Here is a 26,513-nt window from a genome sequence, read left to right as displayed (position 1 = left end):
AAAAGAAAAAAAAATGTTATCACCCAGCCAGAAAAAGAACAAAATGCAAGAATAAAAAATACAGCTCCAACCCGTTTGGCTCAGTAGATAGAGCGTCAGCCTGCGGACTCAAGGGTCCCAGGTTTGATTCCGGTCAAGGGCATGTACCTTGGTTATGGGCACATCCCCAGTAGGAGGTGTGCAGGAGGCAGCTGATTGATGTTTCTCTCTCATTAATGTTTCTAACTCTCTATCCCTCTCCCTTCCTCTCTGTAAAAAAATCAATAAAACATATTTTTTTAAAAAAAGAAAAATCAAAGGAAAAAAATTGCCGTCCACTGCATACTCTGTGGGGACAAGGCAGAAGAGAAGAACTCTTGGAGAAAGGTCTAAAGGTGAGAGAGTATGAATTACAAAATAACTTCTCAGATATTGGAATCTTTGGTTTGGGGATCCAGGAACACATCGATCTGGGGATCATAAATGACCCAAGCATTGATATCTACAGCCTGGAATTCTATACGCTCAGTAGGCGAGGTTTCAGCATCGCAGACAAGAAATGCAGTTCAGGTTGCAATGGGGCTCATCATAGAGTCAGCAAGAAGGAGGCCATCTGCTGGTTACAGTGAAAGTATGACGGGATCACCCTTCCTGGCAAATAAATTCCCGTTTCTGTCTAAAACGCCAATAAAATATTTTCAGTGAAATGTAAAAAAAAGAAAAATCAAATGGGAAGACTAATGGCTGAATTGCTTTAAAAAAAAGTATACCAAATTAAAGGTTAAAATGGTCTCTTCTAAAAATAGAAGTGTGTTTTTAAGTTAACATCTATGTAACTTTGTTAACTGTGATGCAAGTTTTTGAAAATTTTCATAATGTGCTAGAGACAATCAAACTTTCATTTTAATAAAATGTTGACAATAAATTGGTTCTCAGGGTATAACTGCTAAAAACCAAAACCTAATGAGTTAAAAGATGATTAATACCGGTCTACAACTTCTCCTTTCCGCTCTCTTGCGATCATATCCAATAATGTTTGTCGTAGATGATCCCTAATACAGCCATATCGTACAACTTGATCTCGAAAAATAATTAATCCCAAGTTGTAGACATTCTCCACATTATTTTGTTGTACATATACACGGTCCTGCAGTGAAAATAAAATCATAAAACATGAGTAGAACTCCTGCAGACATAATAATCACTGTAAGCTACAACAGTAAAGGAAATAAAATTCCAAAAGCAGTCAGTTTTGCAGGTGAAAAACACTTCAAGTTATCTTAAGCAACACAGAATATTTTACTACCTCCTAAGTTACATAAAAGATTTTTCAATTTATAATCGTTACTGAAACAAACAATGTCCATTTACCCTAAGAAAAAGGGAGAAAAAGCTAGCACACACCAGGAGGGGCAAGTAAACAGAAAGCAGAGGAGAAAGGTAGTCAGATCTTTCTTTCTCTCCAAAGCCGTACCATGCTCAAACATGGTTCTTACTTTATTAAATACTCTACTTGAAGATCATATTCTATGAATGAAAATTGTGAGCTGAATGAAATACAGATCCGAATGATTTAAGTTGATTGCTTATTGGTAAATATTAAAAGACTCTAAGACTTATAACAGAGCAGCATTAAATATTACATAATTAAAACACCTCCAGTTACTATCATTTTAAACAAATTACCTACTAGTAATCATCTTATGTTCAAGTTCTTACCAACATTGATTACAGGTATCTCACTATAGAGCAGTGGTCACCAACATTTCGGACCTAACGGACCACCTGTTGGTGACTGCTGCTATAGAGCACAAGTAACCCAGAACTATTGGCTATGAAAGTCCTATTTTGGGCATTATTTGAAAGTCAGTATTACATCAAAGTACACAGAAACAACTATTGTTTTTAAGTCACAAGAGGATTAGTAATATAATTCTTTTCTGTTCTTAAACACGATTTCTCTGGGCTTTGGTGGGGCTGTGAACTTCCTAAAATTATAAAATTAATATGTTTGTTCATTTATAAGTAATTTGGAAACAAAGCTCAGAGCTTTCACCAGATTCTTAAAGGCATCTGTAATCCAAAAACAGTTAAGAACTTCATACGGATTTTTTAACATGTGTGGTGTTGTGTGTTGTTTTTTTGTTGTTGTTGTTTTTTTTACATTTTGTCAAAGTACTACAGTACTTAGATTTAGTAAATTTTAGAAGCTGTACAACAAACAGTTAAGAATAATTTGTATAATTTCTTTTAAAAGAAACATTGTCATTACAAGCAACATCAAAGCTGCAAGCTGAACAAGAACAAAAGTTCTAACATATTAGCAAAGCAGCTACAATGATATTGATTAACATTCCAACCAATTTTTAATAAATTCTCCATGAGTACCACTCTCTTCATATATCATTCCTCCAATCTTCTTTTATGTATCTTACATAATGGTACATAATGGACACAAGGAAAGCTGCTCTTTTATTAGCATCTGTGGTGCTCACATTATTTTTTTTAAGTCCTGAAATCAACTTTAGTGAGTTTGAAATTTTCATTGATAACTTCGACAAGTTCTCAGGCTTCACACTACTATCCTCAAGATCTTAAATTCCAAAATTCCCTCTGCACACATCTTTCCTGCTTTTTTATGGCTCTCACTGTTTCCTATGCACTGAAGCTACTCTTTATAATCATGCCCTTCAAGTCCAACTTCCCTACTGTCATCCAGGTTTGCCTCACGTTTCAATATAAAACAAGTTGTCCTTAAAAACTGGCACAAATCTAACCTAATGAAGGAAAAAGTCACACAAGTTCAGGAGGCCCAGAGAGTCCAAATAAGAAAAAGCCATACAGGCACACATCCAGCCACATCATAATTAAAATGCCAAAAATTAAAGACAAAGAGATCATCTTAAAGGCATCAAGAGAAAAGCAATTTGTTACAAAGGAGCTTCCATAAGGCTGTCAGCTGATTTCTCATCAGTAACTGCCAGAAGGGAATGGCATGAAGTATTCAAGGTAATGAAAAGCAAGGATCTGAAACCAAGATTACTATATCCAACAAGGCTATCATTCAAAATAGATGGTGAAATAAAGAACTTCCCAGACATAAAAAGGCTAAATGAGTTTATCACCACCAACCCAGTACTGTAAGAAATGCTAAAGAAACTGCTGTAATGAAAATAGAGAAACAGACATAAAGAATAAAAATGTCAATAAATAAGTACCCGTCAATTATAACCTTAAATGTAAACGCTCCAATCAAAAGACAGAGGGTAGGTCCATGGTCGGCAAACTGTGGCTCGCGAGCCACATGCGGCTCTTTGGCCCCTTGAGTGTGGCTCTTCCACAAAATACCACGGCCTGGGCAAGTCTATTTTGAAGAAGTGGCATCAGAAGAAGTTTAAGTTTAAAAAATTTGGCTCTCAAAAGAAATTTCAATCGTTGTACTGTAGATATTCGGCTCTGTTGACTAATGAGTTTGCCGACCACTGGGGTAGGTGAATGGGTACAAAAACATGAACAAATTACATGCTGTCTACAAGAGACCCACTTCAGAACAAAAAGGCTCACAAAGAAAGAGAGGGAAGGGATGGAAAAATTTTTCCATGCAAATGGAAATGAAAAACAAGCTGGGTTAGCAATACTCATAAATGACAAAATAGACTTCAAAATGAAGGCCATCACAAGAGATGTAAAGGTCACTACATAATACTAAAGGGGTTGATCCAACAAAAGGATATAACCCTGGGAAACATATATGCACCCAACATAGGAGCACCTAAATATATATATGTATGTATGTATGTATGTGTGTGCGTGTGTATGTATATATATATATATATATATATATATATATATATATATGTATAACTTCTAGAGAACTTTAAGGGAGAGATTGACAGCAATACAGTCATAGTAGGGGACTTTAACACCTCACTAACTTCACTGGAGAGATCTTCCAGACAAAAATTAAGAAGGCAACAATGACTCTAAAGGACACACTGGATTAGATGGATTTAATTGACATTTATAGAACATTTCACCCCAAAGCTGCAAAATATACATTCTTTTCAAGCACACATGGGTCATTCTCAAATATAGACCACATGTTAGGACATGCAAGAAGACTGAAATCATATGAAGCATATTCTCAAATCACAATGGAATGAAATTAGAAATTAACTACAGTAAAAACATTCAAACACATGGAAGCGTGTTATTAAACAATGAATGGGTTACCAATGAGATCAAGAAAGAAATCAAAACCTTCCTGGAAACAAATGAAAATGAATACACAACAACCCAAAATATATGGGACATAGCAAAAGCAGTCCTAAGAGGGAAGCTCATAGCACTATAGGCCTACCTCAAAAAACAAGAAAAATTAATAATAAACTATTTAACCCTATAACTTAAAGAATTAGAGAAAAACAAAAAAAGCTCAGAGTAAGTAGAAGAAAGGAAATAATAGAGAAGAAATAAATGATATAGAGGCTAAAAAAAAAATCCAAAAAAAAAATCAATGAAACCAAGAGCTGGTTCTTTGAAAAAATAAACAAGATTGATGATCCATTAGCCAGACTCATTAAGAAACAAAGAGAAAGGACCCAAATAAATAAAATCAGAAACAAAATTGGTAAAGTAATAACTGACACCACAGACATACAAAGGATTGTAAGAAAATACTATGAACAACTACATGCCAACAAGCTGGACAATGTGGATGAAATGGACAAATTCCTAGGAAAATACAATCTTCCAAAACTCAATCAGGAAGAATGAGAAAACATAAATAGGCTGGTAAGTACTGATAAAATTTAATCAGTAAAGCCCTAGCTCAATGGATAGAGTATTGGCCTGGGGACTGAAGGGTCCCAGGTTCGATTCCGGCCAAGGGCACATGCCTGGGTTGCGGGCTCAATCCCCAGTAGGGGGCGTGCAGGAGGCAGCCAATCAATGATTCTCTCTCATTATTGATGTTTCTCTCTCTCCCTCCCTCTCTCTCTAAAATCAATAAATATATTTTTAAAAAATTAAATCAGTAATAATAATAATAAACAAAAGTCTCCCAGCAAACAAAAGCCCTGTTCCCGACAGCTTCGCAGGGGAGTTTTACCAAACATTCAAAGAAGAACTAACACCTATTCTGCTCAAACTATTCCAAAAAATCCAAAAAGAAGGAACACTTGCAGCTCTTTTTACGAAGCCAGCATTATCCTAATTTCAAAACCAGATAGAGACACTACAAAGAAAGAAAACTACAGGCCAATATCCTCGATGAACACAGATGCTAAAATCCTCAACAAAATACTAGAGGCCTGGTGCACGAAATTCATGCACGGGGTTGTGTGTGTGTCCCTCAGCCCAGCCTGCAACCCTCTCCAATCTGGGCTCCCTCTCACAATCCTGGACTGCTGGCTCCCAACTGCTCGCTTGCCTGCCTTCCTGATTGCCCCTAACCGCTTCTGCCTGCCAGCCTGATCACCCCCTAACCACTCCCCTACCAGCCTGATTGATGCCTAATTGCTCCCCTGCCAGCCTGTTTGCCCCTAACTGCCCTCCCCTGCAGGCCTGGTCCCCCGCCAACTGCTCTCCCCTGCAGGCGTGGGTACCCCCCAACTGCCCTTCCTTGCAGGCCCGGTCACCCCCAACTTCCCTCCTCTGCCAGCCTGGTCAACCCTAACTGCCCTCCCTTACTGGCTTGATTGACCCCAACTGCCCTCCCTTGCAGGCCTTGTCCCTCCCAAATGCCCTCCCCTGCTGGCCATCTTGTTGCGGCCATCTTGTGTCCACATGGGGGCAGCCATCTTTGACCACATGGGAGCAGCCATCTTGTGTTGGAGTGATGGTCAATTTGCATATTACTCTTTTATTAGATAGGATTAGCAAATTTGATCCAGAAGTATATTAAAAAGATCATATGCCATTGACCAAGTGGGATTTATTCCAGGAATGAAAGGTTGGTACAATATTCACATCAATCAACGTGGATTTTCTTAAGAACAGCAACTGGGCATGGAGGGACCTGGAGAGTATTATGTTAAGCAAAATAAACTAGTCAGAGAAAAACAAGTATCACATGATCTCACTCATATGTGGAATCTAATGAACAAAATAAGCTAATGAACAAAATAGATCCAGACATAGAAGCATGCAACAGACTGTGAAGTATCAGAGGGATGGTGGAGGTGGGGTGGTGGGAAGAGATCAACCAAAGAATTTGTATGCATATATGTATAACCCATGGACACAGACAATAGGGTGGTGAAGGTCTGGGGTGAGGGACAGAGGAGGGCTAGAAGGGGTCAATGGGGGAAAAAGGATAAATGTAATACTTTCAACAATAAAGATTTAATTTTTAAAAAAAGGAAAAGAAAAACAAAAACCTGGCACAAATCTAGTAATTAAAAAGCCATGATAATCCTTTTTATTATGAAAATAGTCACTCCAATTACAGCATAAATTATTTATAAACTTGATTTTTACACCTTTGAATATACATTTTCTGTGGTAGAGAAAAGTACCATACACAGATCAAAACCAGTAACTGGTTGGTTAATTAAAGAGATGTGGTAAAATAGAAATACTATTAAATACGAATACACATATATACATGCATCTTAAACATTTTAATTTAAAATGTACAGAAGTGTACGTTGAGATATCAAAACTTTCTTTGAATAAGTCCTGTAATTAGATTCCAACACTGTGTTTCTTACACATGTTCATGTCTAACTTTTCTCCTTCCAGTTTCATTAAGATAGAGTATGAGCAAGGAATCTGAATGTAAAATTCTCCTAGATTTTTACAATTTCCACTCCAGTCTTTTAAATTACTCACACCTAATTCAAACCAATATTTAGCGATTTGCCTTTGTCAAGTCTTTCCAAAACATTCTATCTAGTTTGCCAAAGAACGAATTCTATTGGTTTTTGCACCTTTTTATTGTTTTGCAAATATAACAAGAAGTACAACTGGCATAAACAGGTTTGAAAACAAGCACAACTGACTCTCAGTAAGAACACAGCTCAACTGGTTAAGAGCAAATAGAGAAGATATACTGTGAAGTGACTGAATAACAGAGCAGTGAGAGAACTTGGTACCAGTCAGGCTACTTCAAAACTAAAATAGAAAATACTAGTAACCTGCCAAGTACTATAAATTTCAACATTCTATATAGGACATGAAGCAAATATTATAGGGGATATGTATGTGTGTGTGTGTGTGTGTGTGTGTGTACACACACACACACACACACACACACACACACACACATATATGATATTAGTAAGTTTAACACATTACTCAGTATTAATCTTAATTTAGGCTAAGAGAAATGTCAAAAATTAGGTCAGATTAAAAGGCACATATACTGTAATCTTCAGAGTAAATTAAGAGCTAGAGTGGTTTTTTTTTTAAAATATTCCTCTTTTGTGTTTTATTGCAGTATATTTCATATGCTATAAAATGCACTCATTTTAAGACTACAGCTCAATAATTCACAGTAAATTTTTATAGCTATGTAACCATTGCCACAATCCAGTCCTACACTATTTCTATCACCCCCTCCTCCCAAAAACCTTTCAAGCTATTTGCAGTCAATCCCCACTTCCAGTACCCCTGCTTTCTCTTTCTATAAATTTCTTTTCCTAGACATTTTATGTAATTAAAATAATATGTGATCTTTGGTGTCTGATTTTACACTAAGCATAAAGTTGCTAAGGTTGTAACGTTTCAGCATTTCATTCCTTGTTAGTGCTGAATAGTATTCCATTGTATGAATACGCCATATTTAATTTATTCATTCACATCAGCTGAAGGATATTTTGAGCTGTTTCTAGTTTCTGTCTACTATGAGTAATGTTGCTATGAACATTTAGGTACAACCTTTTTGTGGACATACGCTTTCATTTTTCTTGGATAGATTTCTAGGAGTGGAAGTACTGAGTCATATGAAAAGTGCCTGTTTTTCCTATAGTGAAAATATCAATTATTATAAATTTCCAAATATGAAAATACTAGAGGCCAGTTGCACGAAGATTAGTGCAATAGGCCTTCCTTCCCCTGGCTTCCGGCACCAGTTTTCCTCTGGCACCTGGGACCCAGGCCTTTGCTCTGGCCGCCACCTTCCACCTTTGCTCCGGCTGGAGTCTGCCGCCTTTGCTGCTGACTCTGGCTGGAATCTGCCATCTTCGTCTTTGCTGCAGACTCCGCCAGATTCTGCTGACTTCGCTGCACACTCTGGCTGGTCTGCCATCTTCGTCTTCACTGTCCTGGAGTGCCGCTCCTGTAGATCCCTTCGCCCCCCGCCCTCTCTCTCATAGCAGGCATCCTGCCCCACCTGGCTACTCCACACCTGGAGCGGCTGGGCAGTGGGGCCACTGCTATCTTTGTCCTTCTAATTTGCATATTCCCTCCTGATTGGCTGGTGGGTGTTGCGGAGGTATGGTCAATTTGCATCTTCCTCTTTTATTATTGTAGATTAGATGTAAAGTTAGGAATTCTTCTTTATTTTCTCACGCTTTACCATTAACAACTATATGATGGTTAAAGTGTTTGAGCAAAGCTTAGAACATTTAACTCCATGGAAGGTGATTGTGGATAAGGGAGATACAGATGATGTAGGATAAAAGCTACACCTTTTAATCAGAGTCTGTAAAGGTGTATATAATGATTATACATAAGTAACAAATAATACTAATCCTGAAATTTGATTATGGGTACCAAAGAGATAATAAAATGGAGAAGGGAAACCCCACAAAATTGAGTGTGACTATTTAAATTAGTAATACTAAATAGTCATCCTATATAACAAAGAAGGAATATGCTAATTGACCACCACGCCCTCACAAGATGGTGGTGCCCAGTCCCCTCAGCCCTGCCGGCAGTGAATTTTTTTTCTTTTTTAAAAATATATTTTATTGATTTTTTACAGAGAAGAAGGGAGAAGGATAGAGAGTTAGAAACATTGATGAGAGAGAAACATCTATCAGCTGCCTCCTACACCCCCCCAACTGGGGATGTGCCCGCAACCAATGTACATGCCCTTGAACGGAATCGAACCGGAGACCCCTGAGTCCGCAGGCCGACACTCTATACACTGAGCCAAACCAGTTAGGGCCGGCAGTGAATTTTCATGCGAACATTACCTTTTAAAAATCCTTACCCAAGGATATGAATATTTCTTTTAGATTATCTGTTCTTGGGGAGCAGGCCTAAGCCAGCAGGTGGGCATCCCCCAAGGGTCCCAGACTGTGAGAGTGCAGGCTGGGCTGAGGGACCCCTCACCCGCGTGTGCATGAATTTTCATGCACCAGGTCTCTAGTTTATATTAAATGTCTGGTATGTATGATTACCATTAAGCAAAATAAAAGCTATGCATGATACACCCACCATTTATGTGTGCATATGTTAAACATATATGCATGCACATATTCACAATAAACTTGATATATGTGAAAACATTTGCTAAATGAACATGTTAAATCTGTTGATTGTTTATTAGCACTATCAGAAGGAATACACAATAGCATTTTCATAACAGATTCTAATAGGAACCTCTTTTTGTTTCAATACAATCTCAAAGTACAGATAAAATAAAATCATCCCAAGAGAAAAGATATTAAACAATAACCTAAAAATAATATTTTAATCTCAGGCTTTTTAGCCAAAATGTAGTCTGTATGAATCCAACATTTGTCATTTATCGACTGAAAAGAGCTCAGCAAAGAAAGTTGGTGGCTGCTTCTATTTTTCTTTTTAAGTCAGAATGCAGGCATTTTAAATATAAAGTGTTCTGAAAAACATGTTTGAAAGCCCAATGTCTGGGTCAAACACCAGACTGAATAAAGATATGTGAGTTTCATCACCAAAGAGATAAGCTACATTTTAAATTTCTAAATTTATGGTTATCTCTCAGGAGTCGCTAATCTGAAGTGGGCAAAACCCTTCAGAAGCTAGGTGGACCAGAGCAGAGTCTGTGCAGGGGGTGGTGGTGATGAGAAGGAATAATCAATGACAGGACCACTTCATTGTTCCTGTTTTCACAGAGCTGGGAAAAAGTCAGACTGCTTTTGCATCTGATTTCATCTGTGCAGTTAGCTTGATAAACGAACTTAGAAGTACTTATCTGTAATGCAACATCCACCTCACAAAGTTATTCCACTTACTTACATTTCTATTCTCAATAGCTTTTTTTTTTATAGAAAAGCTTTTATAATATAAACTTCCCTGCCAAGAAGAACTATAAAAGCTAGATTTTTAAAAAAGTATCACTTTAAAAGCATGAACTAGGATAGGCAGGTCTCTAGGAGTTGAGGTGGAGAGTTGCAGTCTTTCTTCCTCTGCTACAAAAAAAGGGAACCTCTCAACCAGCTGATACTCAGGTAAAACTCCTTTGGCAAATAGCTACTCCTGAACTAGGGCTCTTTTCTCAGAAGACAGAAGACATCAGCCTACAAGATGCTGGGCCGTACAAGGCCACAGATATTACTACTACTACCATCTTGGGAAATATTTGCCTTTTCCCCTTAACTAATGCTTCACCAAGATACCTAATCCCTCAAGACACCTGAATATTTAACGTCAGACGGATCAAAGTCAGCATGCAACAGTATTCTTAGAAGCATCAAGATGTGCTATGTAAAAATATACATTTTATGAAAAATCTGTGCAAAGTCAAAAAATGACTTTGTAAGTGGGCTAAAGAGCTTCATTACTTAGGGAATGGTATTAAATACAAATAAAAATTTGTTAATGAAGTTCAAAAAGTAACTTAACTCTTACCAATTAGTTTACCTGCAAGAAATGTTTTAGCAAATATTTTTAATCAACAGTCATTATGTCACAGAAAAGCAAAGTAGGATAAATGGATATTAGGCACAGTGCACAAAGGTGCACCCATGAAAAGAAACAAATTATAAGCTCTTTCACAGTATTGCTCATATCTTGTGTTTCATTGAACAATGTTTTCTTGCTAAATTAAATAGGTATTTGGGAAGCAAATTCTAAAACTAACCTATGAGTCACATTTAATTCTGAAAGTTAGTACTACAAATATAAGTACAACAGCCCATTGTCTTAATTAGAAAGTTTAAGGGAGCTCTTCATAAAATTTTTGCTTCAAATACAAGTAGCTCAGTACTTTAATAACACCACTAATTAATCAAGGGCAGTTACAGATTAGTATGCATTCATCTACATTTCCCTGCCTGGTCCCACTGTGGTCACTGGTAGCTATTTATTTAGACAAAGAGCATGTTAAAATTGTAGCAAAGAGCTCTGAAAGGTGGTTCATCAAGGAAACTGTAGAGTAGGTTAATCAAACCCTTAAGTTTTCATTTATTTTTTAAAAAGAAGATAGGAAAAGAGAAATGTAAGCAGCGTGCAAAATCTTTATAAATATTAAACATTTATCCTGTTCATACACTAGAGATAAACCCTGAAAAATAAGATTTATTTAAAAGAACAAGTAAGCAAATAATTTTCTTTAGCAAGTCGCTACTGTCTGTCTGTTAGGACATTTTTGTACCTACTTTCCCAAGCATAATCACTAGGCAATCTTCTATCAACAAGTAATAAATTTAAGAGTTTTCAAACAGCGTTCCCTTTCTAAACATGACTTAAGAAGGCTTAACACAATGAGTATGGAAAAAGAAATTTTAAAAAACAACCACACAAAAACCGATAGTATAATTTTCAGTAGAAACAAGTCTAATTAGCTCAAAATTTAAAGAACTGTCCCAATATTTTCCCAATGCTAGTGGTTCACTACATTATTGAAAGGGCATCAGTGAGATATGAAACAGTAAATTATACAGAAACAGCAACATTTCTGCATTGAACTTTACTTGTAAAGTGAATGAAAAAGCAGAGAATATGGTGTCAAAAACCTGCTGGAAAACAGCTCTACAACAAAAGCTGCAAGTTTTCATCACTGTAAAGGGACCCCAAATCTCTGTCTCAGGCCTGTGAAAGTTTAAAAACAATGTACTTATAAGAAGTCCTATTTAAAAATATTTTTCATTCATTTTAAGAACTGTATCCTAGAATGTTTGACAAATCAAAATTTGTCATATTTCTCTAAAGCTGTATAAATCGCACCCAAATCATAAAAGACTGTTCCGTACTCCACAATTTAATAAATTTGGTAGGAAAAAAAAAAACAGGAAACAGAACCATAAGAATAATCACTCTCAAGGTCTTGGATCAATTTCTACACTAATAAAAGAGAAACATGCAAATTGACAGTACCTCTGCTACGCCCACCAGCCAATCAGGAGCGAGCAGGAGGCTTGGGGTTCCCCGGCAATGGAGGAAGCCAAGCTTCTCGCCCGCTCTGGCTGGCCCTGGCCTCTGCTCAAGGCTATAAAGTTTCAATTACAGAAGATAAATAAATCCCAACAAAAACGGCTACAGCCACAGAGTGAGCAGGAGGCTTGTGTTTCCCCGGCAATGAAGGAAGCCAAGCTTTCTGGCCTGCCTTGGCCTCCGCTCAAGGCTACAAAGTTTCAATTACAGAAGATAAATAAATCCCAGATACCAGGGCCTCCACTTGGGTCGCCGAGGGGCGTGGCCGGCCTGCAAACCACCACAGGTCCCTCGCCCAGGCCACCCCATGCCCCAAGGGAACCGCCACCCTGATCCGGGACACCCTTCAGGGCAAACCAGCTGGCCCCCACCCGTGCACCAGGCCTCTATCCTATCTAATAAAAGAGTAATACGCAAATTGTCACTTCAACACACAAGATGGCTGCCCCCATGTGGTCAAAGATCCTGCCCCCATGTGGACACAAGATGGCCACTACAAGATGGCCAGCAGGGAAGGGCAGTTGGGAGGGACCAGGCCTGCAAGGGAGGGCAGTTGGGGGCGATCAAGCCTGCAGGGGAGGGCAGTTAGGGGTAACCAGGCCAGCAGAGGAGGGAAGTTGGGGGTGACCGGGCCTGCAGGGAAGGGCAGTTGGGAGGGGGGTGGGGGACCATGTATGCAGGGGAGGGAAGTTGGGGGGGACCAGGCTGTCAGGGGAGGGCAGTTAGGGGCAATCAGGCTGGCAGGGGAGCAGTTAGGCATCAATCAGGCTGGCAAGCAGAAGCGGTTAGGGGCAATCAGGAAGGCAGGCAGGCGAGCAGTTAGGAGCCAGCAGTCCCGGATTGTGAGAGGGGTCCCAGAGTGGAGAGGGTTGCAGGCTGGGCTGAGGGACACACACCCCCATGCACGAATTTCGTGCACCGGGCCTCTAGTATATATATAAAACCCTAATATGCAAATAGACCGAATGGCGGAACAACTGAAAAACCGAACTGAATAACTGGTCACTATGATGTGTGCTGACCACCAGGGGGCGCGTGGGAAACATGGCAGGCGTTGGCTATGGTGGAATGGTGGAGCAGGTGAGCGGGGGCACCAGACCAAGGTGGGGCGCCAGTCGCTATCATTGGGGCGAACCTCTGATGGTTACTGAAAATTCTTTGCTCATGCGTTCCACGGTCCTGCCCAGCCCTCGCACATGCTGCTGGTACTGGAGCCGCTGCTCGCACCTGCTGCCAGCGCTCGAGCCACTTCTTGCACCTGCTACAGGCACCCAGTGCCGGCCCCGATTGCCCCTCAGGACTTCTCCACCTCCTCCTGCTCCTTAGGAGTGATTGGGGCCGGCAGCTACCTCTTGCACCTGCTGCTGGTGATGGCCCCGCTCGCACCCGGGGCCACCATCAGCGCACGGGAGCAGCAGTGGTAAGAGTGGGGCTGCCAGCAGACAATGGTACCGGGGCGGGGGGGGAGGGAGGAGGGGTGGGGCAGGAGGGGGTTGGGGTGGGGCACAGAGGATGGGCCGAGACCCGCCCTTGTGCCCACCACAGACTCCCAGCCCACAGTTCCTTTCAAGGTGTACGAATTCGTGGACTGGGCCCCTAGTGAGATTATAAGAAGTATAGGAAAGAAGACCTGTATTACAGAAGTGTTATAATTCAGTGGTTAAGAGCATAGATTTAAGAGCCAGTCAATCCTATCTCTGCCGTTTACTAGATTTGACCTTAAGCATCTGTGTCAGCTTCCCCATCTGTGAAGTAACATCTACTCTAGATGCCAGTCCACACATTTCTACTTCTAAACTTGAAAGAACATCTGTAATAAGACCAGGTCCTCTGCCAAGAACAACTATAAAAGCTGGATGAAAATAAAAAGCTACCACCTCACACACATCAAGATGGCTGTTAACAAAAAACAAAATAAAACAAAACCAAAAACACCTCAGAAAATAACAAGTATTGGGGAGTATATGAATAAATTAAAGCTCCTGAGCAGAGTCTTAAAGAAATATTTGCATACCTGTATTCACAGTAGCATTATTCATAATAAAGGGTGAAAACTACCTAAGTGTCCAGTTATAAATGAATGGATAAACAAAGTGTATTATATACATTCAATAGAATTATTATTCACCTTAAAAAGGAAGGGAATTCCGACACATGCTATAACAGAAATGAACTTTGAGTTACAAAAGGACAAGTACTCTAATTCCATTTATATGGCATCTAGAGTGGTCAGATTATTTATAGAGACAGGAAGTACAATGGTTGTGACGAGGCACTGAAATGAAGGGTGAATGGGGAGTTGTTATTTAATGGGTACAGAGTGTTAGTTTTGCATGATCAAAGTTCTCGAGGTGGGTAGAGGTGACAATTGCATGACAGTATGAATGCATTTAATATCTATAAACTTTACACTTATAGTTAACAATTTTGTTATGTTTATTATACAACAATTTTTAAAAAACTAACAATTTAAAAGCACCAAAAAACAACAAAGACAACCTGGAATTGTGGAGTCTAGATTCTGGAGAAAAGGCAGGTATACTGAGAGGAGCCCCACATTCACCTTTACTCATTCCCTTGGGCCATTTGTTTTATCTGGAGGACTGGAAATAGGACAACAAGCAGAAAGTCACAGGTGGGCTGGCTATCAAGCAGCTAGAACTCATGAGGGGTCAAAGGCTGAAGAAGAGAGAAATCCAAATAAGAACCAGAAATTCTGCAAATAATTTTCATTAAGGTGTTCATTGACATATTACCTAAGCATGGATGAGACACCAAAACACCAAATAGCAGCACTGGAAGGCAGAAGAGCTGAACAGAGACAGTTGGCTTACTTGCAGTGGTGAAGAGACAAAAGTTGGAATTCAAGGCACAGTTATATAGAGAGCAAACTGGTAAACACATCAGGCTTTCAACCTGAGACCCCCCCCAGAAGGGCTAATTCCCAGTCAGCAGATATATGCCTTGGAAATAGAGGCAAACTAAAAATAGACCAATCTTAACATAGCCTAAAAGCCAGCTTCAACAAACTCATAGTGATCTGCCCATACTGTACCTGCTTACTCAAAGAAAATTATATTTCCCTTTAAGAAAGATAGTCTCCACATTTTTCATATAGTGTTGGTAAAAGTACCAGGTTTGTTCCCCACCAAAATAAAACACCCCAGGGTCAAATGTCTGAAAACCAAGGGAAAAAGACCCAGGAAGTCAAAAGTATTCTAAGACACATACAATGAGGAAGTAGTTGAAAACAAAACAAAACTAATATAAAGAAAACTATAAGTCAAAGATCTATGCTGTAATCACTAAGATAACCACTAAAATAATTTTAAAAGACTATGTAATTAATAGCTAATGGGGAAGGAGAATGGGGCAATAAAACATATTTGATGCACTTATAGTGGGATGACAAATTTAAATCCAAAGATATCAATAATTACATTAATGTAAATAAACTATATGCTTCAATTTAAAAACAAAGATTATCAGGTGGGTTTAAAAGGCATGTTACTATGTGGTGCTTACAAGTGAAATATAAGGACACAGAAAGGTGGAAAGGAAAAGATGTTAAGAAATTCTCCATGCAGGCATTTATCAAGAAAGCTCATAAAATAATACAATACAAAGCAGACTTTAAGGCAAGAAGCATTACCAGAGATAAAGAATATTTCATAAAAATTCAACAGAAAGATAAAATGATCTTAAATTTATATTCATTTTGTAACAAAACCTCCAAATATATAAACTAAAAGGAGAACTAGACAAATCAAAATTTATAATAAATGATATTATAAATCTAAAGATATTAACATTTCTTAATAGTTGATAGGACAAGCAGACAATAAAAATTAGTGTGAAAGATTTGAACATGGTTAATAAATTTGACCAAACTGATGTGTATGCAACACTATCTAACAATTGCAGACAAAAACGGGAATTAACTGAAATTTAAAACTTTTCTTCAAAAATACCATTAAGAGAAAGGCAAGCCCAGAATGGAATATTTCACATACATATATCTGACAAAGAACGTCTATCTATTCTAGACTATATAACGAACTTCCAAAACCCTCCAGGAAACTCACATTTAAAAAAATGGGCAAAAATGATTTATGTACTTTTTACATTATATAGCAACAAAAATGTTTTCAAAAATTAGAAGAACAGTTTCAAATTAGTGTAGGGCTAGTGTACCATCAAGTGGATAGATGAACTGCTAGGGTATCTGATTTTTTGGTGAGTTTCTAAGTATTATGATAATAATGATTTTAAATAACTTCTAATGACAATTAGGAATCTAAATCTTAGAAAATCAATTTTTCAATGAGGATTTTAATATTAGATTCAAAATTTAAAAATGAGAAAGAAACATAGAAGACAAAGGATTTCCAATGTTCTTTGATAGCTTACGTAAGTGATTTTCAACCAGTGTGTCCCAAGCATATTAAAAATATGCAGGGGCAATTATTTTAGTCAGGAGCAATTCTTTTCCCTCAGATTGTCAAATAAGAAAATGACAACATTGTTTCTTGGCCTTTTAGCTAAAATCAAGTGTAAAAATATGACAACAGTCAACACAACAATAGCCATCCGGTGTGAATGAATCAAAATTATATCTATTTTTTTTGTCAGATTGGCAATATATATATTTTTTGGTGTGCTGCAGAATTTTAGTAATTAGTTAATGTGTGCTATGAGATTGAAAATTGTTGGCTTAAATCAGAGATAAGTCACTGTTCTTAAATTAGGCTTGGGAAACCAGTGTTATCTGCCCAGTTTTCCATATCATAAAAATTTCCCAATGATAGAAGAACCTGGAAAAAGGAAAACACAGGTTTTTAGAAAAGGGCTTGATACATAATACACACTTGATGTATACTTGCTGAATGAATGAATTTATCCTCATAAACACAAAGGTGAATGAATGTTATTAACTCAACTCAGTAAATTATCACAAATTATTTTAAACCGAATCTATAATAATAAAAGCATAATATGCTAATTAGACCAGATGTCTTTCTGGACGAAGCTGGGGCTGCAAGGGAAGCCCGGGTCTCAGGTGCCAGAGGGAAGCCGGTGCCGGCAGCCGGGGGAAGGAAGGCCTACTCTTGCATGAATTTCATGCATCAGGTAGGGTCCCTAGGCCTGGCCAGTGATCAGGGCCGATCGGGGCCTTCGGGCTGCCGGCTGGGGCCTTCCTTTGTTCTGCGCCATGCCCTGGTGGTCAGCGCAAATCATAGCAAGCAATTGAACTCCTGGTCTCCCGGTCAAACTCCTGAGGGGACAATTTGCATATTAGGCTTTAATATATATAATTTTTTTATCCTCACCCAAGGATATTTTTCCATTGATTTTTTAGAGAGAGTAGGAGAGAGAGGAAAAGACAGAGAGAAATATCGATGTGAGAGAAACACATTGATTGGTTGCCTCCTTCACACGTTCTGACCAGGGCCCAGGCCAGTGAGGGGCCTGCAACCGAGATATGTGCCCTTGACTGGAATCGAATCCAGGACCCTTCATTCCACAGGTCGATGCTCTATCCACTTAGCCAAATCGGCTAGGGTGAGTTTATTCTTGTATTATTTATTTTTTGTATGATTTCTTTATATTTGTCTTCTTATTAGTTACCAGAGGCCTGATGCATGCAAATTTGTGCAAGAGTAGGCCTTCCTTCCCAGCTGCCAGCACTGTCTTCCCTCTGGCACCTGGGCTGCCTTACCAGCTTCCCTCTGGCACCCAGGACTCGGGCTGCTTCCCTCCTCCAGCCGCCCGCAGGCACCCAGGACTTGGGCTGGGCTGGCTTCCCTCCGGCCCCAGCTTCATTAGGAAGGACGTCCAGAATGATGTCCGGTCTAATTAGCATATTACCCTTTTATTATTACAGATTATGTATGTGCACTAGAGGCCTGGTGCATGAAATTCGTGCATGGGGTGGGGGGGAGATCCCTCAGCCAGGCCTGTACCCTCTCACAATCCAGGACATCCCCCTTGCAATCCGAGACTGCTGGCTCCTAACCGCTCACCTGCCTGCCTGCCTGATCACCCCTAACCACTCGCCTGCCTGCCTGATCACCCCTAACAACTCTGCCTGCCTGCCTGATCGCCCCTAACCCCATCTGCCTGCCTGATCGCCCCAACCCCATCTGCCTGCCTGCCTGATCGCTCCTAACCTCTCTGCCTGCCTGATCACCCCTAACAACCTCTGCCTCAGCCCCCATCATGGCGGCTTCATCCAGAAGGATGTCCGGAAGGTCAGCTATCAGGTCTAATTAGCATATTACGCTTTTATTATTATAGATAATTCTTCTGCAATGAGGTGAAGACCATGAACTTTGGAATAAAAAAAGACTTTACTACTTCAGTAATGTTAGTAACTTTGTGCTCTCGGCAGGTTAATCTAACTTCAGTTTATTCATTTGCAAAATGGAGAATATGATACTCACCTGGAAGTTCAGGTATTTAAAACATTTTGACAGAGATATAGCCATGTAGTAAATTATATCTGTTGATTTGTATTTTTACTTTTTCGAATAAATAGAAATTTTATTGCTTTCCCAAACTACAAAAGTATTTTTACTTTTTCAAATAAATAGAAATTTTATTGCTTTCCCAAACTACAACCATAAATTGATATAAATTAATATACTCAAGGTGCTTAAAACAGTGCCTGGCACAACTAAGAGCTGTGAAAATGCTATTACATGGAAGAGTACTGGGTAGACTCATAGGCAACCAAGGCTCTATCAACACACCTTAAGAGCTGTTGAAGACACTGCCATTAACTTAATACTAATCAACCCACATCTTCCGTTTTTTCCTTCATTACCATGCCCTAGACATCATGTGTAGCTATTCAATTTCAGTTTTAAAATGGTATAAAACTTCAGAGCAGAAAGAGCTCTAAAACTTAAAATGATCTAATCAACACATCTTCCAATCACATCCCATAGATAGGCTTCAGGGAACCAACCCATTAATTCCTTGAAACTGCATATATAAAAGGGTATGTTGTGTAATGAGTGTATGCACACACATGTCTTCTAGGAAAGGGCCCATGAATTTTGACCATTCTCCAAGGGGTGTCTAACCCCCCAAAAGATAAGAACCAAAGCTCTTACCCAGTAAATGTAATTTATTTTCCTTATAGATAAGGAAACAAGAGTCTTACCTCGAGAGGTTAAATGACTTAGGCAAATTAGTGACAAAGTAGGAACTAAAGCTGAATATCTCATTAAGTATTTTTCTCACTACTCCAAATTTCCTATATATATAGTATTGGGAGCATCTGCTTTATGTATAAAAATTTCACTTCCTTTATACATCAACAAATATGTGCTCTATTTCTGACTGTACCATAGGACCTACTTCATGCTGAATATATATGTGCCTACCTAAACTCAATGTCATGGACTGCTTGCTATACCATCATTGCACAAACTCATAAACAGCCTACAGGTCATAGTATTTAAGGTGTTCATGGTTCCATTAATTTGTTTGAAACAGAAACTGAGATGGAAGGCAATGAAAAACTCCCAATTTTCAAGTACAACATGCTTAGCCTTTAAAGTATTTATGACAATGCCCTGGTTTTATTTTTCATAAAGGGTTAGTGCTTGGCTTTTGATCTAACCATAAAAAGATGCCAAGGTATTATATCATCAGTCACAAACTAGAGCACATATGGGGAAAGCCTGTCTTGAACAGACCCCTCTTGCAAAAGCAGTCAGTAAAAATTCTGAACAGGTGTGAAGTTTAATAGCCCCAAAGCCATTGAATCCACTTCCTTATAAGATATCATTTTGAAAGCAGAGAAAAGTGCTGAGAAGATTCTTAAGCAACCTGTGTTCTTCTAGAATATAGTTACTTTCAAACTGCTCTAAATGTGTAATCTATAAATGTTTTTTTGAACCCCAAACCACCAAAATCTATAGAAAAAAACAGACTCACAAATTCCACTATCTCTATGTTCTCATCCCATTTATGACTTCCAAGGACACACAAATACTTGTTAACTTCAGCAAATAGTATTTGTTTCTCACAACATTATTTTTCACAACTCTATTCCTTGCCATCTATTACCTTTGGTAACTGTAACATTCATAATAACGTTTAATCTGGAACACTCCTTACAGATAGATAGCTTAATTTTCATCTCCCATCTTACCAGGATTTCCTGCCCGCCTCACCCGCCCATACTGACATAGGCAAATCCTAAACCTATCTTGAGAAAGCATCAAACATTTCTGGCACTGAAGAGCTTTTTCCTCCCACCTTTCCCTATTTTGTTACACTGCTCCTCGCTCTCACTGGATCTTTGAATCTACTGATCCCTAATACCTAATACTTCTATTTCTTGGAACCTTGTGATTCACTTGCCTACTTATTAAAACAGTCCATGATCAACCATGTCATTAATGCTACTAATGATCTTAGAAATCTCCCCTACACCCAATAAGGCAAATTCTATTAGTGACTTCCTTATTTTGAACATTCTTCTCTGTGACTGCTTAAGAACCCCTTGGAAAAAGTACAAACTCTGCTGATTGCCTCCACTATACAAAATGTGTGCCAACTCACCTAATGATCCATTTATTTACAGACTAGAAGCCCGTTGCACGAAGTTTCGTGCAATAGGCTTTTCCTTCACCTGGCTGCCGGCACCAGTTTTCCGCCAGCAGCAGTTTTCCTCTGGCCACCCGCTGATCAGAGCGCCTCCAGCCAGCACGATCGGCCCCCGCCCCCCCGAGAGGAACTCCAATCGGGAGGAGCTCCGATCGGCGGGTGGCCAGAGGAAAACTGCTGCTGGCAGAAAACTGGTGCCAGCAGCCACGCAATCGGCCACCCCGAGTTCCGCCACCAGCGTCTTCCGCCAGCCCCATGGGTCCTTCCACAGCGCCGGCCGTAGGAGCGGGGGAAGCAGATTGTTAGTGTAGGTCACACAGGGTGAACAAAGGGTATTTAACTGCAGCAGTGTTTGACTCGAGAGTCCCCGACCCCCCGCTCCTACTGCCAGCCAATCGGCCGCCCTGAGTCCCGCCCCCAGCTGGCCCAATCGTGGGCATAGCGGAGTGATGCAATTTGCATATTACCTTTTTATTATGTAGGATAGCTGGCCCAGCAAAGGAGTTATCCAAACATTTCCCTTATATTAGTTTCCTACTGCTGCTGGACAACTTACTACAAATTAAGTAACTTATATATTCTCTTACTAGAGGTCCAGTGTACAAATTCATGCACATTGAAAGGAAATTAATTAGAAGAAATATTTTAATATCGCTATTCGCCCTTTCTCTATAAGAGAAGTGTCAACCAAATTCACAATCGATAATGACAGATTGAAATACACGTGCAATTGGCACCAGCAAGAGCTTTATATGTATCTCACATGCGCGAGTCAACTTAGCCTTTTATAGATATAGAATAAACTTGCTTAAATAGATCTGCTTTCTTTTTTATTATTATTATTTTTTAATTTTTTTAGATCTGCTTTCTGATGTAGCTATAAACTTTTTCCAGCCCAGTGAAGCACCCCAACTTCTCTTTCATGTAACTGTCAGCAACACAGCAGTAAATATCAACACGAAGCAGATTATTATTGTAGGTCACGCAGGGTGAACAAAGGGTATTTAACTGCAGCAGTGTTTGACTATATTCTGCGCAGTGAGAAAACCTGAAGTCATTTTCAAGGTCCACCATTTCTTACTTCTTTTCAGTCGGGTCAAGTTTCAAAACTTTCTAAATCTCTGTTTTCCAGCTAATAAAAAGAAAACAGGATTCCACCGAGTCTCCTATCTACCTACTCCAGGACTTCTGTGAGGATCAAATGAGATGAGGCATGGGAAAATACATCACAGACATTTGGTTACAGTGTGAAATATTTCCACCTGGCTATAAAGCAAGTCATGTTCCTGGGCTAAAGAAACTGCAAGGAGACTAGTCGTCGCTAGGGAGAGGAAGCATGGCGTTGCTACATGAGGTCATTACCCAGCGCCCACAACCACCGTTTCTGGGCTGGGCTGTGGGCCGCATTTTGTGCCATGGGGTCTCAGTAGCGTTGGCTATTTGGTGGGGTGTTGCTCTGGGGTGGTGGCGGGGCCTGTGTCCCACTTGGGGGAAGCCGAGTGTTGCTTTGTGGGTGCCAGGTCTGTGGTGCCGTTTCTCTGTGCGTGTCACGGCAGCTCCTGCATTGAGTGTCTGTTCTCTGGTGGTCAGTGTGTATCATAGTGACCAGTTGGAGAGTTGGACACTTAGTATATTTGCCTTTTTATATATAGACTAGAGGCCCAGTGCACAAAATTCGTGCACAGAGGTGTGTGTCCCTCAGCCCAGTCTGTACCCTCTCCAATCAGGGACCCCTCGAGGGATGTCCGACTGCCCGTTTAGGCCCGATCCAGGCAGTTGGACATCCCTCTCACAATCCAGGACTGCTAACTCCCAACTGCTCGCCTGCCTGCAGTCCTGATTGCCCCTAACCACTTCTGCCTGCCAGCCTGATCACCCCCTAACCACTCCCCTGCCAGCCTGATTGATGCCTAACTGCTCCCCTGCCAGCCTGTTTGCCCCTAACTGCCCTCTCCTGCAGGCCTGGTCCCGCCCAACTGTTCTCCCTTGCAGGACTGGTCCCTCTCAACTGCCCTCCCCTGCTGGCCATATTGTGTCCACATGGGGGCAGGATCTTTGACCACATGGGGGCAGCCATCTTGTGTGTTGGAGTGATGGTCAATCTGCATATTACTCTTTTATTAGATAGGATATTTCTAGACTAAAATCAGTTTCACTGGACTACAGTCAAGGTGTCTACAGGGCCTGTTCCTTTTTTAGGCTCTGAGGGGGGAATCCACTTTCTTGCCTTTTTTAGCTTCTAGTGGCCACATGCATTCCTTGGCTGCGGCCCTCCTCCATCTCCAGAGCTTATCAATCCCATCTCTGCCTCTGTCAGCACACTGCCTTCTCCTTTGTCTCTGACCCTCCTGCCACCCACTCTGTGATCACTTTGGGCCCAGCAGGACAACCTAGGACAGTGGTCGGCAAACTCATTAGTCAACAGAGCCAAATATCAACAGTACAACGTTCGAAATTTCTTTTGAGAGCCGAAAACCGACTTCTGCGCATGGGCCACGAAGTTTCAATCGCACTGTACGTGTGCGCCCACACATGGTATTTTGTGGAAAAGGGGCCAAAGAGCCGCACGTGGATCACGAGCCGCAGTTTGCCGACCACTGACCTAGGATAATCTCCTCACCTCAAGATCCTTAACCCAACCACACCTGCAAAAGTCCCCTTTACCTTTTAAAGTAACAATCTTTAGGTTCCAGGGATCAGTCATGGACATATTGGGGGGATGGGAGAAAAGGACCATTATTCAGTTTTCCACATTCCTCAACACCTTACATGCCTGTCACCCTAAACCAGCAGTTTTCAACCCTTGTCATCTTATGGCACGCGCAAACTTTTACTAAAATTTTGCAGCACAACCAAATATCAATTATATATTTTGCCAATCTGACAAAAAAACATATAATTTTGATCCATTCACACCTGATGGCTATTGTTGTGTTGGCTGTTGTCATTTTGTTATTTGATAATCTAAGGGAAAAGAGATCTGTGCCCCTGAGTAATAGTCAGGTATTGCAGTTTTAAAACTTCTTACAGCACACTGATTGAAAATCACTGTTCTAAACTAATGGTCCCTTTTCTATTAACTAGGAAAAGCATCAGTAGAGACTTTCTCAGGTCTTCTCCACAAAGTTGTTGCTACTTTCTACCTCACCTCTTTACCCATCCTTAATGACTTTCCAAATACCTCAAAGAAGCACTGATCCTCCTTTCCCGGGTTAACTCCCTGCCATGATTTTGAATTTATAGCCTCTTATCTTTAAGACTAATCAGCAATACTACCATATCTTTGCAGTTTGTAAAAATGACTGGAAATATAGACAAATTTGAGTAAAAACATAAAACGACCTTTGAAATTCACCATAGTTTTAGGCAGAAAACTCATTTATTAATTTTCTATTATCCTACCTAATAATAGACAAATATGCAAATTGACCATACCTCCGACACACCCACAAGCCATGCCCACCATCCAATCACAGCCAGTATGCAAATTAACCCAAACCAAGATGGCTATAGCCACAGAGAGCAAGGTTTCCTAGGTAACAGAGGAAGCCAAGCTTTCCGCCTGCCCTGGCCAGGCCTAAGCCTCCACTCAAGCTACAAAGTTTCAATTACAGAAGGTAAACAAATTCAAACAAATGGCGGCAGAATGGAGCTTGAGAGAGCAGGCCAGGGTTGCCGCCGGCAACAGGGGAAGCAAAGCTTTCCGCACTTCCTGGCCAGGCCACCCGCTTAAGGCAACAAAGTTTCAATTATAACCCCAACACAAATGGCTGCCAGCCACGGAGGGAGCCCCAGGCTTGGCTCCATTCCAGGCTACAAAGTTTCAATTGTAGAAGGAAAATAAATTCCAGATACCAGGGCCTCTGCTTGGGTTGCCAGGGGGCATGGCTGGCCTGCAAACCACCACAGGCCCCTCACTCAGGCCGACCCACACCCCAAGAAAACCCCCACCTGATCCGGGACGCCCTTCAGGGCAAACCAGCTGGCCCCCACCCCTGTACCAGGCCTCTATCCTATCTAATAAAAGAGTAATATGCAGATTGATCATCACTGCAACACACAATATCGCTGCCCCCATGTGGTCAAAGATCCTGCCCCCATGTGGACACAAGATGGCCACCACAAGATGGCCAGCAGGAGAGGGCAGTTGGGAGGCACCCGGCCTGCAAGGGAGGGCAGTTGAGAAGGACCAAGCCTGCAAAGGAGGGCAGTTGGAGGTGATCAACCCTGCAGGAGAGGGCAGTTAGGGGTGACCAGGCCGGCAGAGGAGGGAAGTTGGGGGCAAACAGGCTGGCAGCAGAGTGGTTAGGGGGTGATCAGGCTGGCAGGCAGAAGTGGTTAGGGGCAATCAGGAAGGCAGGCAGGCAAGCAGTTGGGAGCCAGCAGTCCTGGATTGTGAGAGGGGAGTCGGACATCCCTTGAGGGGTCCCATATTGGCGAGGGTACAGGCTGGGCTGAGGGACAACCCCCCTCCGTGCACGAATTTCGTGCACTGGGCCTCTAGTCCTATATATAATGACAGAAAATATTTTCCTATTTCCTTTGACATTAATTCTAATTGCTCAAAGTTGTCTATAGAATAACATAGATAATTTAATTTCACCCTAATATTGTACAATGTTTAATGGGAAAAAATAACTACTCATGGATTATAATAATTAAATAACCTATATTGTAACAAACTTTTCCCATAAAATATTAAAAATTTTCCCCAATCATTAATCTTTTAAACAATTAAAACTGAAAAGAAAGCTTATACTAAGCAATGCTAAACCAATCTTAAAAGTTCAACATCTTAGTTGTTCTTTAAGAAAAGATGAATTAAAAATAACTAATTTAAGTAAAGCAGAGATTATAAAATCTATTGCCTTCAAGGGCTAAATAGGTATAATGTTAACTCTCAGCTATTAGAAAGAGCTGGATTGGTAGAAACTAGAGGCCACATGTTCCATCTAGAGGCATAAATACTTTTCTTTTTGAAACGCTGAACCTGCCAAACAGCAAAGTTATGTGGAACAAATTTTCACCAATGGCTCCTTCCATGTAACCTGTGAATAATTTTCATTTTCAGGAGTTAGTGTGTCCCATCGTATCTATGCAATGAGGCTCATGCATGACACTTCAGACACATACACCTTGTTAAAGTCAGCTAGCTAAGTAAGTGGTAGGTGGGTAACAGTGAAGCATCTTCTTTCCTTCCTCTCTGAACCTTAAATCTAACATTCCAACAGTTAGAGCCAGTATTCAGTGGAAGAAATAATCTGTTTAGTCTCCATGAAGGTATAACAACTACACCTCAGGTATATGCCCTATCTAGCAGGTAATGTGACCTGAGAAAGTCTGGAATGAGGGTAACAGCCTTCCCCACTGCACCCCTGCAAAAAAAATGCAGACATCGACTACGTTTTTTATTTTTGGAAAACTAAAATCATTTATTTACCTTGACTGAAGCACTGGTTACATGGGTATGTACACCTATCAAAAATAATTTTACATACTTTATTTCTCAACATTTCAAGGTATATAAATTTTACTTTAAGTTTAAAAAGCATTCATTTATAAGTTCTTTATATATTTTGGAAATTAACCCCTTATCTGATCTATCATTG

The 26,513-nt window shown here is 40.3% G+C and overlaps 1 protein-coding gene across 4 annotated transcripts in view; it reads right to left on the bottom strand.

Annotated features, from left to right (window-relative positions):
* Window positions 1–26,513, bottom strand: part of CUL3 (cullin 3) — a 108,325-nt gene that overhangs the window by 31,581 nt on the left and 50,231 nt on the right. For all 4 annotated transcript variants that reach the window (XM_054723513.1, XM_054723514.1, XM_054723516.1 and 1 more), the window contains one exon: window positions 966–1,126. In XM_054723513.1, the coding sequence (XP_054579488.1) occupies window positions 966–1,126 (161 nt within the window). The remainder of the gene's footprint in view (window positions 1–965; window positions 1,127–26,513) is intronic.

Source organism: Eptesicus fuscus, chromosome 11 (assembly GCF_027574615.1).
Source record: "Eptesicus fuscus isolate TK198812 chromosome 11, DD_ASM_mEF_20220401, whole genome shotgun sequence".
Lineage (NCBI taxonomy): Eukaryota > Metazoa > Chordata > Mammalia > Chiroptera > Vespertilionidae > Eptesicus > Eptesicus fuscus.
This window is presented reverse-complemented; position numbering and strand designations above follow the sequence as displayed.